This window comes from Limanda limanda, chromosome 9, assembly GCF_963576545.1.
Source record: "Limanda limanda chromosome 9, fLimLim1.1, whole genome shotgun sequence".
NCBI lineage: Eukaryota > Metazoa > Chordata > Actinopteri > Pleuronectiformes > Pleuronectidae > Limanda > Limanda limanda.
The window spans coordinates 19,473,611-19,486,624 of NC_083644.1; the positions used below are offsets into that span (position 1 = coordinate 19,473,611).

The 13,014-nt window shown below is 42.8% G+C and overlaps 1 protein-coding gene across 3 annotated transcripts; it reads right to left on the minus strand.

Annotated features, from left to right (window-relative positions):
* Positions 1-1,899: 1,899 nt before the first annotated feature.
* On the minus strand, positions 1,900-12,846 carry uap1 (UDP-N-acetylglucosamine pyrophosphorylase 1). Of its 3 annotated transcripts, none has more exons than XM_061077872.1 (11): positions 12,778-12,846; positions 11,347-11,653; positions 9,960-10,164; positions 9,290-9,465; positions 9,019-9,191; positions 5,679-5,872; positions 5,411-5,551; positions 4,012-4,200; positions 3,717-3,758; positions 2,626-2,692; positions 1,900-2,529 (listed from the first exon to the last, which is right to left on the minus strand). In XM_061077872.1, the coding sequence occupies exons 2-11, from the start codon at positions 11,627-11,629 to the stop codon at positions 2,437-2,439; spliced, it is 1,563 nt and encodes a 520-aa protein (XP_060933855.1). In that variant the 5' UTR covers positions 11,630-11,653; positions 12,778-12,846; the 3' UTR covers positions 1,900-2,436. The 3 variants fall into 3 exon arrangements, with proteins under 3 accessions (XP_060933855.1, XP_060933856.1, XP_060933857.1); XM_061077873.1 differs by lacking the exon at positions 12,778-12,846 and adding an exon at positions 12,559-12,749; XM_061077874.1 differs by lacking the exon at positions 3,717-3,758.
* Between the last annotated feature and the right edge of the window lie 168 nt (positions 12,847-13,014).

Here is a 13,014-nt window from a genome sequence, read left to right on the forward strand (position 1 = left end):
GATGTTCTTTGTTCCTTTTAGACCATTTGTTCCGAGACGGTACCAGATTATCCAAGTTACAGTCAGACGGCTGGATGTTACAACCCGAGCCCTTCTCGCTCTCTCCCCGTCAGTCGCCTTCACCAGGACTCATAGGGCTGATGTAAGACACCCCTGCACAGAGGAAAAAAAGAGAGAGAGAGGAGCGAGGGAGAGAGAGAGAGAGAGAGAGATAGAGAGAGAGAGAGAGAGAGAGAGATAGAGAGAGAGAGAGAGAGAGAGAGAGAGAGAGAGAGAGAGGTAGGGGGAAAAAAACTTCACATTCTGTGGATTCTTGGGAGCGTGCCAAAGTCCCAGAATTCCACATGCCACACATAAGGTTTCAATTAAGGCCGAATCCAACGCTCAATCAGAAAGCTTTCTTCCTCCTGAAAAGAGCCTTTCTTTTGACAGCTAGACGCTGGAGCAACAATCCGAGGTAATGTTTGTGTTGCTCCCCTCTGAAGTCATTTCAGAACACATTTGTATAGGAAATGTTTGTTGCTGCTGTCCCAGACCACTTCTCATCAAGTTTCCAGGTCACGTTTAAAATGTTGTGAATACAAATCATCATACAGTACACCCGTCAAGTTTGATCGTATAAAAAAGCTGATCTTTGATTTGTCATACATGTCTGCAACACTCCAATGTTTTTGTATCAAATATGGTGGTGTCTTTACTCACAGCCAGATCTATGAATAGAGTGTCATGGAGAGGTTGTTTTCTAATCAGGTCATAAAATGTAGATTATGCAGCTAATGTGGCCTGAAACATTTGACCAGACTGAAGAAAGTATTTTGTTTTATCCAGAGGACATTCTGAAATGAGGGTTTCCTGCTTTCTTGATGTATGGAAAGCTACCTGTAGAGTTTGGATTAGACAGCTAGAAAAATTATACTGCTGAATTTGGTGATGACCTGACTTTTTCACCGGCAGCTATGGGTGGATTTCCAATTTTATACCATAGATTACGCAAATAAAGATGGAAGACAACATCATCTCGTTTTCCCCCTGGTGGCTGGGTGAAGTATTTGTCTCAAACCCTGTCTCCTCCATGTTAGTAAAAAGGAGGGGAAACGCAATGATTGACAGCTGAGACTGACTTGTGATTGGTTAAGCAAATATATCCAGGACATTTTGGCTTCATTTTTGAACAGCCACAAAGTGAAGATGCGTCATCCATCTTTATATATAGTCAATGTCTGGCACAGAGGTCTGTTCTGCACGACCTCTAATAACCTAGTGATCGCCTGACTTTGCATCTAACAATGTTCTCTGGGCTTTAACTGATCATTAATAGGTGACAACACTCTAAAATGGTTAAAGAGATCAACAGTATACGGGCTAAACATTAGGTTGTCAGCGCTGTCATTGTGAGCAGGTAGCATTCAACTAGCATATAGCTGGATCACCTACTATAGACTGTTTATAGAATGTATTTTAAACTAAACTAAATAACTTTAAACAACTCAAATAAAAACTTGACAAAAGTGTAGCTTCACAGTTGATAGCGTTTCTTCCTACTCTTCTACTCAATTTCACAATAATCTGCACAAATATCCGTCTGCAAACTGGACACCATCAGTGTCAGTGTCATTCTGCTAAGTAACCTCACTGCGATCTGTCACATCATGATGCTTAATGTAATGTAGCTGGAGAGTGAGAAAGGAAACGATTCACAATGGAACAACAAATAATACTGACTGAATAGCTGCAATAGAGCTACATTTTCCAGTCCATCATAAACCACTTTCTGGAAAATCTTTTCCAAGATACCAAGGGCTAATAATGCAAAAAAAAAGTAACACATTCATAACACAGTCACACGTTTTTCCAAGTAGGAAACTTGTTTAATAAAGAAGATAGAAATCATAGTTACTCTTAAAGCTGAATAATATCTAATCTTTAATGATTACAATCAGAAAAGATGCAAATATTATAAATACCCCCCACAGCCCGTACCATGTACCTTAATTACATGCTGTTAAGAAATCACTCCAAGATCATTTCATGACAGTCCAATATTGTATAAAAATCATCAAGATAAATGACTAGATGGTAATTTCCACCTATAAAGCATCTATCGATACATATAAAAATAAGTCTCATAAGCAAAATAAATAGATGCACCTGAAGACTGCTTCATCCAGTCACTATGACAGGGATTTTGTCCTTCATCTCATGCTGTGTTCAAGTGTTCTTCATAACAAATATGAACTTGGAGTGATGCTGACAAATGATGCAAACAACACTAAACACTTCATCTTATTCATTCATTCATCTTTTGGGACGGGACAGTCATTTTCAGGAAAACATGCACGTGACATTTGTTATTGCACAGCGATTAAACTAAAGTTCAAGAAGTTAAGAGACAAAGGCAGGTTGGTCTTTGGGTTGTCTCTCTCTCCCGTTCATTGTTTAAACTCCGTTTTTCACCAGCTCATGGACTCCATGTTCGTCGATCATCAGCGTGGGATGAAACTCCCGTCCTTTCACCAACTCTTCAAGGCCCTTAAAGACGGACACAGACACCATCAGGTCATTGTTTGGGGGTGTACAGACAACATCTGGAGTTTCTATTTCAAACGTCAGACGTTGCCTCCTTACCTCTCCCCCGTAGGACACCAGAGGGCAGATCTCACATTTGATTGGCAGGTCTGTTCCGTCCTTCAGGCTGCGTTAGAAGAGACAAATTAGGCGAAGATCAGAAGATCATAGGAAACAGAATGAGTGATTGTCTCCTTAAATAAAGGGTAGAGGGACAGTAGCGAAGAGAAGCAGCTGTGAATCCTGGACACAGCTGTTCGTCGACTGCAGCTTGTGATTAGAGTTCAAAAGGCAAAGAATCAGAGTTTCATCATTCCCAAACACAACCAGTGATTAGTCCCTCCGTAACAGACTTCCTCTAGAAGAAAACACATGAATTACAGGTAATATGAATGCATCTCCGCCCAGTGCTTTTGGTAAACTGGAGGAACTTTGCACCAGATTACCGATAACAGATTGTTTATTTCCAGATAATCATTACAGACGACAATTACTAATCACACATCAGGTGTTTCAGGTGCTGAGCGGCCACCCACATAGCTGTATCATGAGAGTAAAGGAGAAGCTGAATGATCAGGGAAGAAGCACACCATAAACAGTCAGAGCCCGAATAACATTCATGGATTCCATGAATGTTTCTGAAGCACATGCTCATTTATTTCAGCTTTCAAAACAAGCAGGTGGACCGACACTCAAAGGAAATTTTGCAAGAAAGGTTCTGCGGCCCTTGTATTACTATTTCCCACAGAAATAAAAGCTTTATCAGCGACTGCAGAGTTGTTACAGTTTGCCATAAAGTGTGACAGGAGCCCATTAACCAGCATGCAATACATGTTGTGCATTAGTAGCAACAATCTGAGGGGAAAATGACATGTCAGCAGGTCATTATGACTGTACATCATCTAACCAGGACGCTAAGAGCGTTGCGTTTTCAGTTCTGATCCTCGCTGTCATTCATCACTTCATCACAACAGACGGTGAAGATACTGAAAAATGGAGGCTGCCTGGAATCTCTCCATGCATCTTTTTCAGTGGTTATGAAGGACATGGGACATCAAGGATCAGTAGTAGCTTTAACACGTCTAAGAGAGAGGGAAAATAAGAGCCAGAACCCCGTCACCATGCACTCAGAACTGCAGGGGGATAGTTACTTTCTGTTGCCATCATCTGTGACACTGCCTGCTGCTCCGTCTCTGGAAACATTGCATGGGACACACGGGTGCAGGACCAAGCATGAGGGAAGGGGAAGTGAGAGTGTGAGGCTAAAAGAATATGATGTCTCTAGAATAACACAATTAAAAGCCAAATGCATATAAAACAAAGTGTGGCGAGTGTCTAGAAGGTGAGGAGGACCACAAGGAACCTGGAACCCGTTTCTGTTAACACAGTGTGTGAGTGTGACATAACATTTGTGATGGTGTGTTTTAGCCGGCTGGCTTTGGTCACCTGGGTATGGCAGGCACGCGTCTGCCGTTCTCGTCGATGAAGTGGCCCCCAGCGTTGAGCACCCAGCGGTGGTGGAGGGAAATGAGGGCATGTTTGGCTGTGGAGGGTGTGTCCTTTCCATCCTGACTGTCTGCATTCTTCAGCGGGGAGAACTCGTCCTCACGCAGCACTTCATACACAGCAAACGTCCTATTGGAAAGACACAGAGGCAAGGGACATCAGACTATTAGAATGACAACTATAACTTATAAAATTATTCAAGGAAATTATTCTTCAGTAGTTCCTATGGAGCTGTTTAATGGCTAAAGGCAAGATTGTGGTTGTGCAAGAAAAATTTCAGGGGTGAACAAAACGCTCCTCAAATAAGAGCAGAGTTGTCATGATTATGAATCCGGACTTTTTATTCTCGCCTCTTTAATGAAGAATGTTTTCAGTTTTGATTATGACCTCCTTGTGTTTCGTGTCCATCACTGTGTATATGTTTGTATTCGACCCGTACCTGTGTTTCACGGTGTCCCATTCTGTTTCCTACTCTGTGTTTCCTTCTGTGTTAATGCTTTCTCCATGTGTTCTGTTTCCTGTTTTATTTTGTAGTTTCTGCTCCTTGTGTTGTCCAGCTTGACTTCCCGCCTTTGTCCCGTATCCTGCCCTTGTGATTGTCCCAGTCCTCATGTGTTCCACCTGTGGTCAATTGCCCCTGCCTTCCCAGTGTATATAAGTCTCTGTGCTTCCCTTTATCTTCGTTGGTTCGTCGTCAACCAACTCGGAACAGGGCCAGTGAGACCTGATCGGGCAGCAAAGTGATCCAGCCCGTCTGGATTCAGCTGGAGGTGCCAGTCCGAGCACAACTGTAATCCATCTCCTCTGCAACACAGAAAACTATTCCTCCTCCCCTCTGCTTTGTAATATAGGGAATAAACCTTGAAGCAAGCCCGAGATGTCTGCAGTGTTTTTCCATCAGTCAATCATTACGGGAATCCTTTCATTAGATGTAAAGTTCTATTAGTACTGGCGTGACTCAGAGCTGATGTCATGTAACAGTGGAGGAGGTGGAATGAGTGAACAGCTCATAAAACCTCCATCCTCCTGCAGAGAGCTTGGCAGGCCGGGGCTGCTGGACCCGGCCACGGAGCAATGGCATGACTGAGGCTGGTGGATACAGATCAGGACTGGAAAAAGGGGCTGGTTCATGTGTGGAGGAACAGATCAAGGACCAGTCAAACCCCCGAGCTCGGAGGATTGCCAGAAGAACATATGCAATTAAGTTGCCTCTCAAGGGGAGCATAACATATTCATTGTTTTCTTATTACTTTAAGGCTTTTAAGTCTGAGGGACGATGGCATCGGCTGACATTGTCACCCATACACTTACTCTGTGAAAAAAATGCACTGTAACTCACTTGGCCAACTGGAAGATGTCAAAGACAAACTTTTCCATTTTAATCCCATTTGGTTTGTCTGGTTTGATTAGATGACCCTGTGAATCCACAAATGGGATTTTCTTCTGGGCCACGTGGTGCTGCAGCTTTGGCTCGTACTTCCTGATCAATAGAAAGAAAAAAAACACACATTTTATTTTGCACATTTACTGTATAATCACAGTGAGCTACTCTTCATGCTAGATGCAACCAGAACTACTGAAAAATGGTGGGTAAGCATTTGACTTACTGCACTACGTCTCTGAGGAAGGGAAAGCTGAAGAAGTGATTGGCCACGTTTCCCGCATTGAACATCAGTCGACCGTCGGAACTGCGCTTCTCAGCCGTCGCCAGGGTGATCTCACTGTACTCCACCACCTGGTAATGCCCATCCACCTTGCAGACCACACCGACTGCCTCTGTCGGATTGGTTTTCTCCACCACCTGGAAAATTTGTGTCACAGGAAGAATTTTTAGGTAATTTCTGCGAGAAAAAAAACTGAACTTTATTGTACCAGTAGGAAATTTCCCCTGGTGAATTTTCTGAATAAAGTCCTATACTAAACTAAAAAAAAACACACAGATATTTTAGCCTAGGTGGTGTTAAGGGCACCCAATGGACAGGGGGACAGAGGAGTGTTTGAAACTGTGGTGCTTTCTGCCTGAGGGGAGGAGCTTGTAGTCCGAATACAGGACGTGAGTTTGGTCTGAGACAATTTACCCAACATACAAATACCGAAGTGTCTATGGGCAAGACACTGAACCCACAAACTGCCCCTGACGGCTGTTCTGCCATTGTGTGTATGATGTGTGATAGAGAAAGTGCTGTGATGAGCTCTGATTGGTGAACAAGCTCGATTAATACAGTGCAATTACCATATCATTGAACTATTCACTTAAGAAATCAAGTTATTGAAATGGGGCTTGGGACATTGCTCTTCAAAAACTTCCACTTTCTACAGCAGCACATTAAAGCCTGCACGGAAAGAAAAAATCCCTCCCCTCATCTGTTGGGTCATAATGACAGAGCGGAGGCCTGATGCGGGGTGGGGTGAGGGGGGGTAGGAGGGGGTAGGAGGGGGGGGTGGTGGTGAAGCCACATGAACTGTAGTGGGGCTTAGTAATTTATGACAGGAGGGTGGGACGCTCTCACTCTGATCCCTCCATCTCTGCTCCACCGCACAACTCATAATGTCAAACAGGAGCAGGGTCTGGATGATCTGCAGTTAAATATTTCAATATTTTCTGTATTAGCTGGAAATATGGTGAAAATACTCAGAATGAAAAACATATTTCACTGTGGTATTGCTAAGAAGTATCGTGCCTAGAAACAGCTAGACTGACTTCAGGCACACAAATCTTTAACTTTAAACTTGCAATTGCCATGAGAATGGGGAAACTTGATTTTACTATTTCGATGAAGTTGCCAGACATTTATTTCGAAACATATACAACCATCATTAGTCACAAATGTCACATCCTATTGCCCAAGCAGGGGATTATTATTATTATTATGGACAATGCAAAACTATATATTTGGACTTTTTGAGACAAAGTCTCATATATGCCATCACTCATTTGGTTATAAAGCATGTTTCCGAATGGTTGCATGTCTGTTTTTTCTGGTTGTTATTTTGGCAACTACTGGAAAAACGTTTATAACAGGAGACTCAACTATTGATCCACAAGCCAACCAATGAGCTTCACCCAGCAATTTGTTTTTTTCAACATTAGCAGAATATTTTCCTCTTTTTCCTCTAATGTCGTTGTTGCTTTTGACCAGTCATGTATCACCTACTCCTTGGTTTTTCCCATAGACTGAATATAAAGATGAACAACATGCTAGTTTTTAATCACACTGCTGTATGTTTAAGTGATCATTTTTATTTTAACTTATCATTTGTTGTTGTATAAGCTTATACATAAGAAACTTGAAAAATCAACAGCTGAGATTGACTCTGTTGAGCCATCCCCCAATCGCTACTGAACAGACTCTGGCTCCTAATGTGCAAGATGGCAGCCTTCGCATTCAGGCTATTTTGGCTTCATTTCTGGAAAGTAGGAGCAATTAGAGACTTGTCCTTTATCTTTATATACAGTCTTACCTAACAACAAAGATCTTTAAAGGAATGGAATAACACAGACTACACCACCACAAGATCGTAACTACTTTACACAGGCTTTACAAATACAGTTGAGGTCACTACTGCAATTCTGATAAAGTATGAAGATCACTAAAACCCCATGAGAAACTACCTTAAGTCAAACAGGTCTTGTAAAAAAGACATATAGTCAGATAGTTCTTCCAAACAGAACAACAGTATCACATACAGGACATGATTTTTTTTTATGTTGCCTTATACAACGTAAGACAGATGTTTACCTTTATTATTCTACTATGAAGAGAATCATGTGTTGCTTTGCATTGTCTTTCTACATCAACTAAATATATAGAAGAGGACTTATCATTGTAACTACAAATTTCAAAAGATAGTTTTGAGGATGGATCCTCCTCCTAAACTGATCTGATTTGTGAGTCGCTTACCAACTATTAATCTATTTATGTACAGTGCAAGGGCTGATACATGTTTTTAGCCAAAAATAAATGAAAATATTATGAAAAAAAATAAAAAAAGTAGTTTATTTGCTAGTGGAAAGTTATCTAGTCCAACCCCTGCACCCTGAAAAGTCCTTTTCCTTCCCTGAAATGAGACCACACTCTGTCAAAACAGTTGGTTTAGGAAAAATCTGTCAGCTTCTTAAAAACACTTGTGTTATCTGAGACCGTGATGAAAAGTGTTGATGAAGAAGATTTTGGGTTCATCCCTCAAATTTCCTAGAAAGCTTTAATGAGTTTATTGCCTATAAGACCACAGGAAGAGACAAAGAGGCCTGTTACGCCACCCAGTGGTGCAGCAATGGAAGGTGCAGCTAAGCAGAAACCTGGCAGTAAATTCATTGTGTGAGCAGACTGACCACACCTCCTAATGCATGACTGCCACACACGCACACGCACACATAACTCTACACCCATCGCCCTGCAGCAAAAATTTGCCTCACCGGAAATTATACATGACTGATTGATCAGACTGGATAACATTCAGTTAATGTTGATGTACTTTGCATACATGCATTCTTATGATGACTTCCTGGTCTGATAAAAGTTAAGTGACGTTATCAGTTTTACAGGCGCAAAAACAAGGAATCATTGTATGGAACAACTTTATGGCTGGACCATAATAAGTCTGCAATTGTGTCAAGCTTGGTTAATCTTGTTTTTCTTAAATTGGAGCCTGTTCTGTGAGAGTAAGACTTTTTATTGGCATATAAAACGCTTACTAAAGACCTGGTTGTTATCACAGAGATACATATAAAAGTTAATATGTTTTGCAGCCTCATAATTCAGATACTGTGGTCTTCAAAAGTAACACTATTAAATCATAACATTAAGATCTTTCAAATCTAAACCACCATATGATAATTGTGTTTCAGACACTTTTGAAATCCTTATTGAGACTGCAGAGTTCTCAAATCAGAAATGAAATAGGCAGCTACAGAGAGAAAAAGCAGGATATCGATGTTTGACCAACCTTAGCTCCACAGTCGGCTCCTTTCTGCACACAGAAACCAACAAAGGTGGGATCTGCCACTTTGACCAGGATGTTATCTACACAGTACACATGGATGAACTGGATCCCCCTCCGCTCCATGTCATCCATGATGCCCTGGTTCCCCAGAGCTCTGTAAAGACCCCCATTCCCATCTGAAACACAAGCAAAGACAGGCTTTAAAAAAAAAATTTAACTAAGGGACACACACTCACTTACTAAAACCAAAATCACAGATCTTGAGGGAGTTTACCGGGGGCCATGGAGAGCTTCCCTTTGCTCTCAAGGATGATCTTGCCATTGTAGTCCATGGCTGGAAGCATGCCCTGCTGAAAGAAGATGATGTTGCTCTTGTCCAAGCCAAAGTAGTTGTGTCTCGAGAAGAAGTCCTTGGTGGACTGCATTGTCCTTCCGCTGGTCATGATGTACCTGAAGGTAGAAGAGAAGGAACATGGCACTATTTGATCTCCTTTCTATTTTAAATCAAATATACAACAGTAAAACAGTACAGCTGTGGGATACCTAGTATAGTAAAGCAAAATCTTCTTCAGAGACTATTCACAAAAACAAGAAGCGGACATCCCCCGAATCCATCTATGTGACTGATAATAAACTTCTTTATAGAATCAGACTTTAACTGACATAAGCTGCAGTTACTGTTAAACCCTGAACTCTTCCTCGCTTCATAAGGAAACGTGTCTGTGTCCAGTAACACAATCCCCTCGATTGAGCTTCTTTTTACCATCACAGTGATTTGACCCAGTTTGTCAACATGTAATGTTTGGTTCTCATAATGAAGAAAGAAAGAAGAGTATTTTGGGGATTGGATGGGTTCCTTATTCTTAAATAAAGATGCATCTGAAAGGCACAGTAACTAAACTGTCTTCCTCAACAACCTCACAAACCATGACACCACGTCTTACCAGGGAATACAGCACTTGATTTTGTGCTTCTGCTCCGCCAGCTGTTGCAGCTTCAGAATGCGTTCGGCTTGGATCTGAAAGAGGGTTTTGTGTGACGGCAGCCCCACATCATACATGCCTTTGGGGTAAGAGACCCCCAGTCTGGTTCCTTGGCCCCCAGCCAGCAGCAGGGCTGCCACTTTACTCTGAGAGATGTGGTGAAGACCTGAGGGGGCCAGAGGACAACAGATTGAGCTGAAGTAAAGAGAAGAGTTATGGCAGTGAAACAGGTTAATATACTGATAGGATGGAATATGATCCCAGTTGACAATATCTAATCTGTAGTGATGGGCATAGTGCACCTTTGTGAGAACATAACTGATAAATAACAATAAACAGAACTAAAAATGTATAAACAAAGTTTACTGAGCCACCACCCAACCTTTTATGATCAGTCCTCCAGGACTTAGGTAAGATGATATTTGATTAGACATGAACTGAAATCTAATAACCCTGCCCAAGCCTGTGACTGGCTTTATTGTGGTCCATTGGTTCAATGGTTTATACTGGTTCCAGTAAATCTCTTACGTAAACTGCTGATACGAGACTTAATATCCAGCCTCTTTCTAATTGAGGGCATTAAAAGACAAGGTTTATATCTATCTTATATCTATGGCCATTAGGGCAGGTCGGCTAGACTTTGATTACCCTCCCAAATCTACACCCACATACACGCGCACACATGTTCGCACGCACCACACCCAGGTCCCAACAGAGCAGGGTGACCTCATGAATGAGGGTCAGGCAAAAACTTCTTTTTTACGTCAGGGCCCAAATCAATACCAGATGTTCCCCTCTGCTCACCACCACTGTCATCAGCCCAAGGGAAAAAAGGGAAAATCCAACAGTCTCGGTCAGACCTCCACTGCAAGGGGGGAATTGCGCAAAACATAATGAACAACACAAGCAGACCTACTCATATTTCAGATCTATGCGGGAGAGGGAGGCTGAGAATCGTTTGTGAACCACAGAGAGGACAACTATTGCTGATGTTCTGGCTGAACTAGGACTTAGCGATAAGCTCCTACATAGGTGATTAAAAAAAAAGGCTGTAATGAGAGCCTACCTCTGGAATTTCACATTGTCAGAACGCTCACTGAGCCATCTCAACATCATAGCATTTGGGTTAGCATGTGATGTTTAATCCTCTCTCCCCCTGTCTTAACTCAATGTTTGAACGTCCTGTCTGCTCTAACCAGGTAAGACCGGTTTACCAACTGGAATTGCTCATATCTCTCTCTCCTACTGAGAATGACATTGTAATAAACCCGATAAAAAATAAATACTGCCAAAATACGATATTTTGTGTCCCTATGACATATACCACTCTGGCCAAATAAATCCTCACCTGCTTGCTCCCACTCTTTGAGACTCCCCCTGTCCCTCGTCACACTCCCCAGCACCTCCCGGGGCACCGGCTCCATGCGGGCGTCCATCTTCTCGTGCTTGCTGCTGCTGGACACCTCCATGGCGTTCTTGAAGAACCCATTGATCTCTTTGAAGTCCATTCCTTGCAGGTCGAGGGTCAGTTCGGCCTGCTGCTCAGGGCTCAGCTCGCCCCAGAACTGCAGGAGATGAGACTGGTCGGCTTCGGCCAACCTCTGAGTGAGTCCGCTGACACTGGGGTCCATGATGGATGTTGGTTTGGATTAACTCTGTAACCACACGGAAACACAGAAGAGAACATGGGATGAGTGTCTGATGATTCAGACAATGATTTAACCAGTAATGATGATTTTTAGAGGGGAAACTACACAAGTTCACTCGTGATGAAAGGAAGATGGTTGGCCACGCCAACTCAACACACCAGTACTGAAGGAAGATGAAGTTTGGGCGATGGCTATTCCTATTGTTTTGGTGCGGTCGAGTTCCTCTGCTGAAACTTTGAAGCACAGCATTTCCTACTGTTCTTGCTACTAACTCAACAAACAGCACTGGTGACAACACCCAGCCGGCCATCGGCATCTTGATCTGGGAGTGTTCGTGAAAGGTTGATTACAAATTAACCTTGGCATGTTGATTTATAATCAACCGTCAAACCTGCTTTACCAGAAAACATCAAGCAACCACTGGAGGGGGAATGGGATGCTGGAGGCTGCTGCTTCTTTGAAGGGACACAATCCAGAACTGGTGTATATCCTCACATTTGTCTGAGCTTTTGATTTATTTTCTGTCTCATCTCTACAGTCTTGCTGGACAACAAGCATATTGAACTTATAGTAAAAATAAATCATAATCAGAAGTAAATACAGATATAAAAGTCATTTCAAATCCCCCGATTATGAACAGCACACAACAATAATACCCTTCAGTTCTAGAAGGTATCCCCACGTATACTCCTCACGTTACTGTATCATTTCAACACTTTACTTCTCATTTTCAATAACATCTCTTTTGCTGTTTACTTCTGAGTAGCAGTGACATGTTCCTGTTCTTGGGACGGGCGAGTGGAGAGCCGCCAGACACAATCATGATATCATGAAGGATTAATTTCTTCGATTAATAGAAACCCTTCAGACTTCACGTTCACACGAGGCCGTGTCGACTCCACCGAACAGACCTGTCAGTTAGCAGGGAGGACTCTGCTGTCAGCGCGGGGCGATGAATGAAACACAAGATGATAAAGGACGAGACGAGCTCCACGGTGCAGGAGAGCTGTCAGAGCTAAAGTCCCAGCATCAGTCAGTGGTGTCCGACGATGGATTCAGCAGGAGAGCAGCTCCGCGACTGTTAAACACTGCGTAAAAACATCCGAGATGAGATTAAACATTAAACTAACCTCGCAGACTCTCCTCCGGCGTGTAGCAGCATTAATGTGTGAGCTGAGTTTACTGTGTGCTGCTGCCGGCTCCTCCCACCCGGACTACACCTCCCGGGCTACGTCGCATCTGACGTGGCACTGGCGACGTTGCCGAGGGACGCAGGCGTGCTGCCTTCAAGTGCTCCTCGTACACTTAACGAGCCGAGTGCATTGTTAGCGATTCCTACGGTGGCCGAGAGAGGCATGCAAGGGAAA

Coding starts and splice junctions, on each gene's coding strand:
- uap1 (XM_061077872.1), bottom strand. CDS start 11,629: ATGGACCCCAGTGTCAGCGGACTCACTCAGAGGTTGGCCGAAGCCGAC. Junction 5,552..5,678: donor TTCCTCAGAGACGTAGTGCA/GTAAGTCAAATG, acceptor TCTATTGATCAG/GAAGTACGAGCCAAAGCTGC. Junction 2,530..2,625: donor TGGTGTCCTACGGGGGAGAG/GTAAGGAGGCAA, acceptor TCCGTCTTTAAG/GGCCTTGAAGAGTTGGTGAA.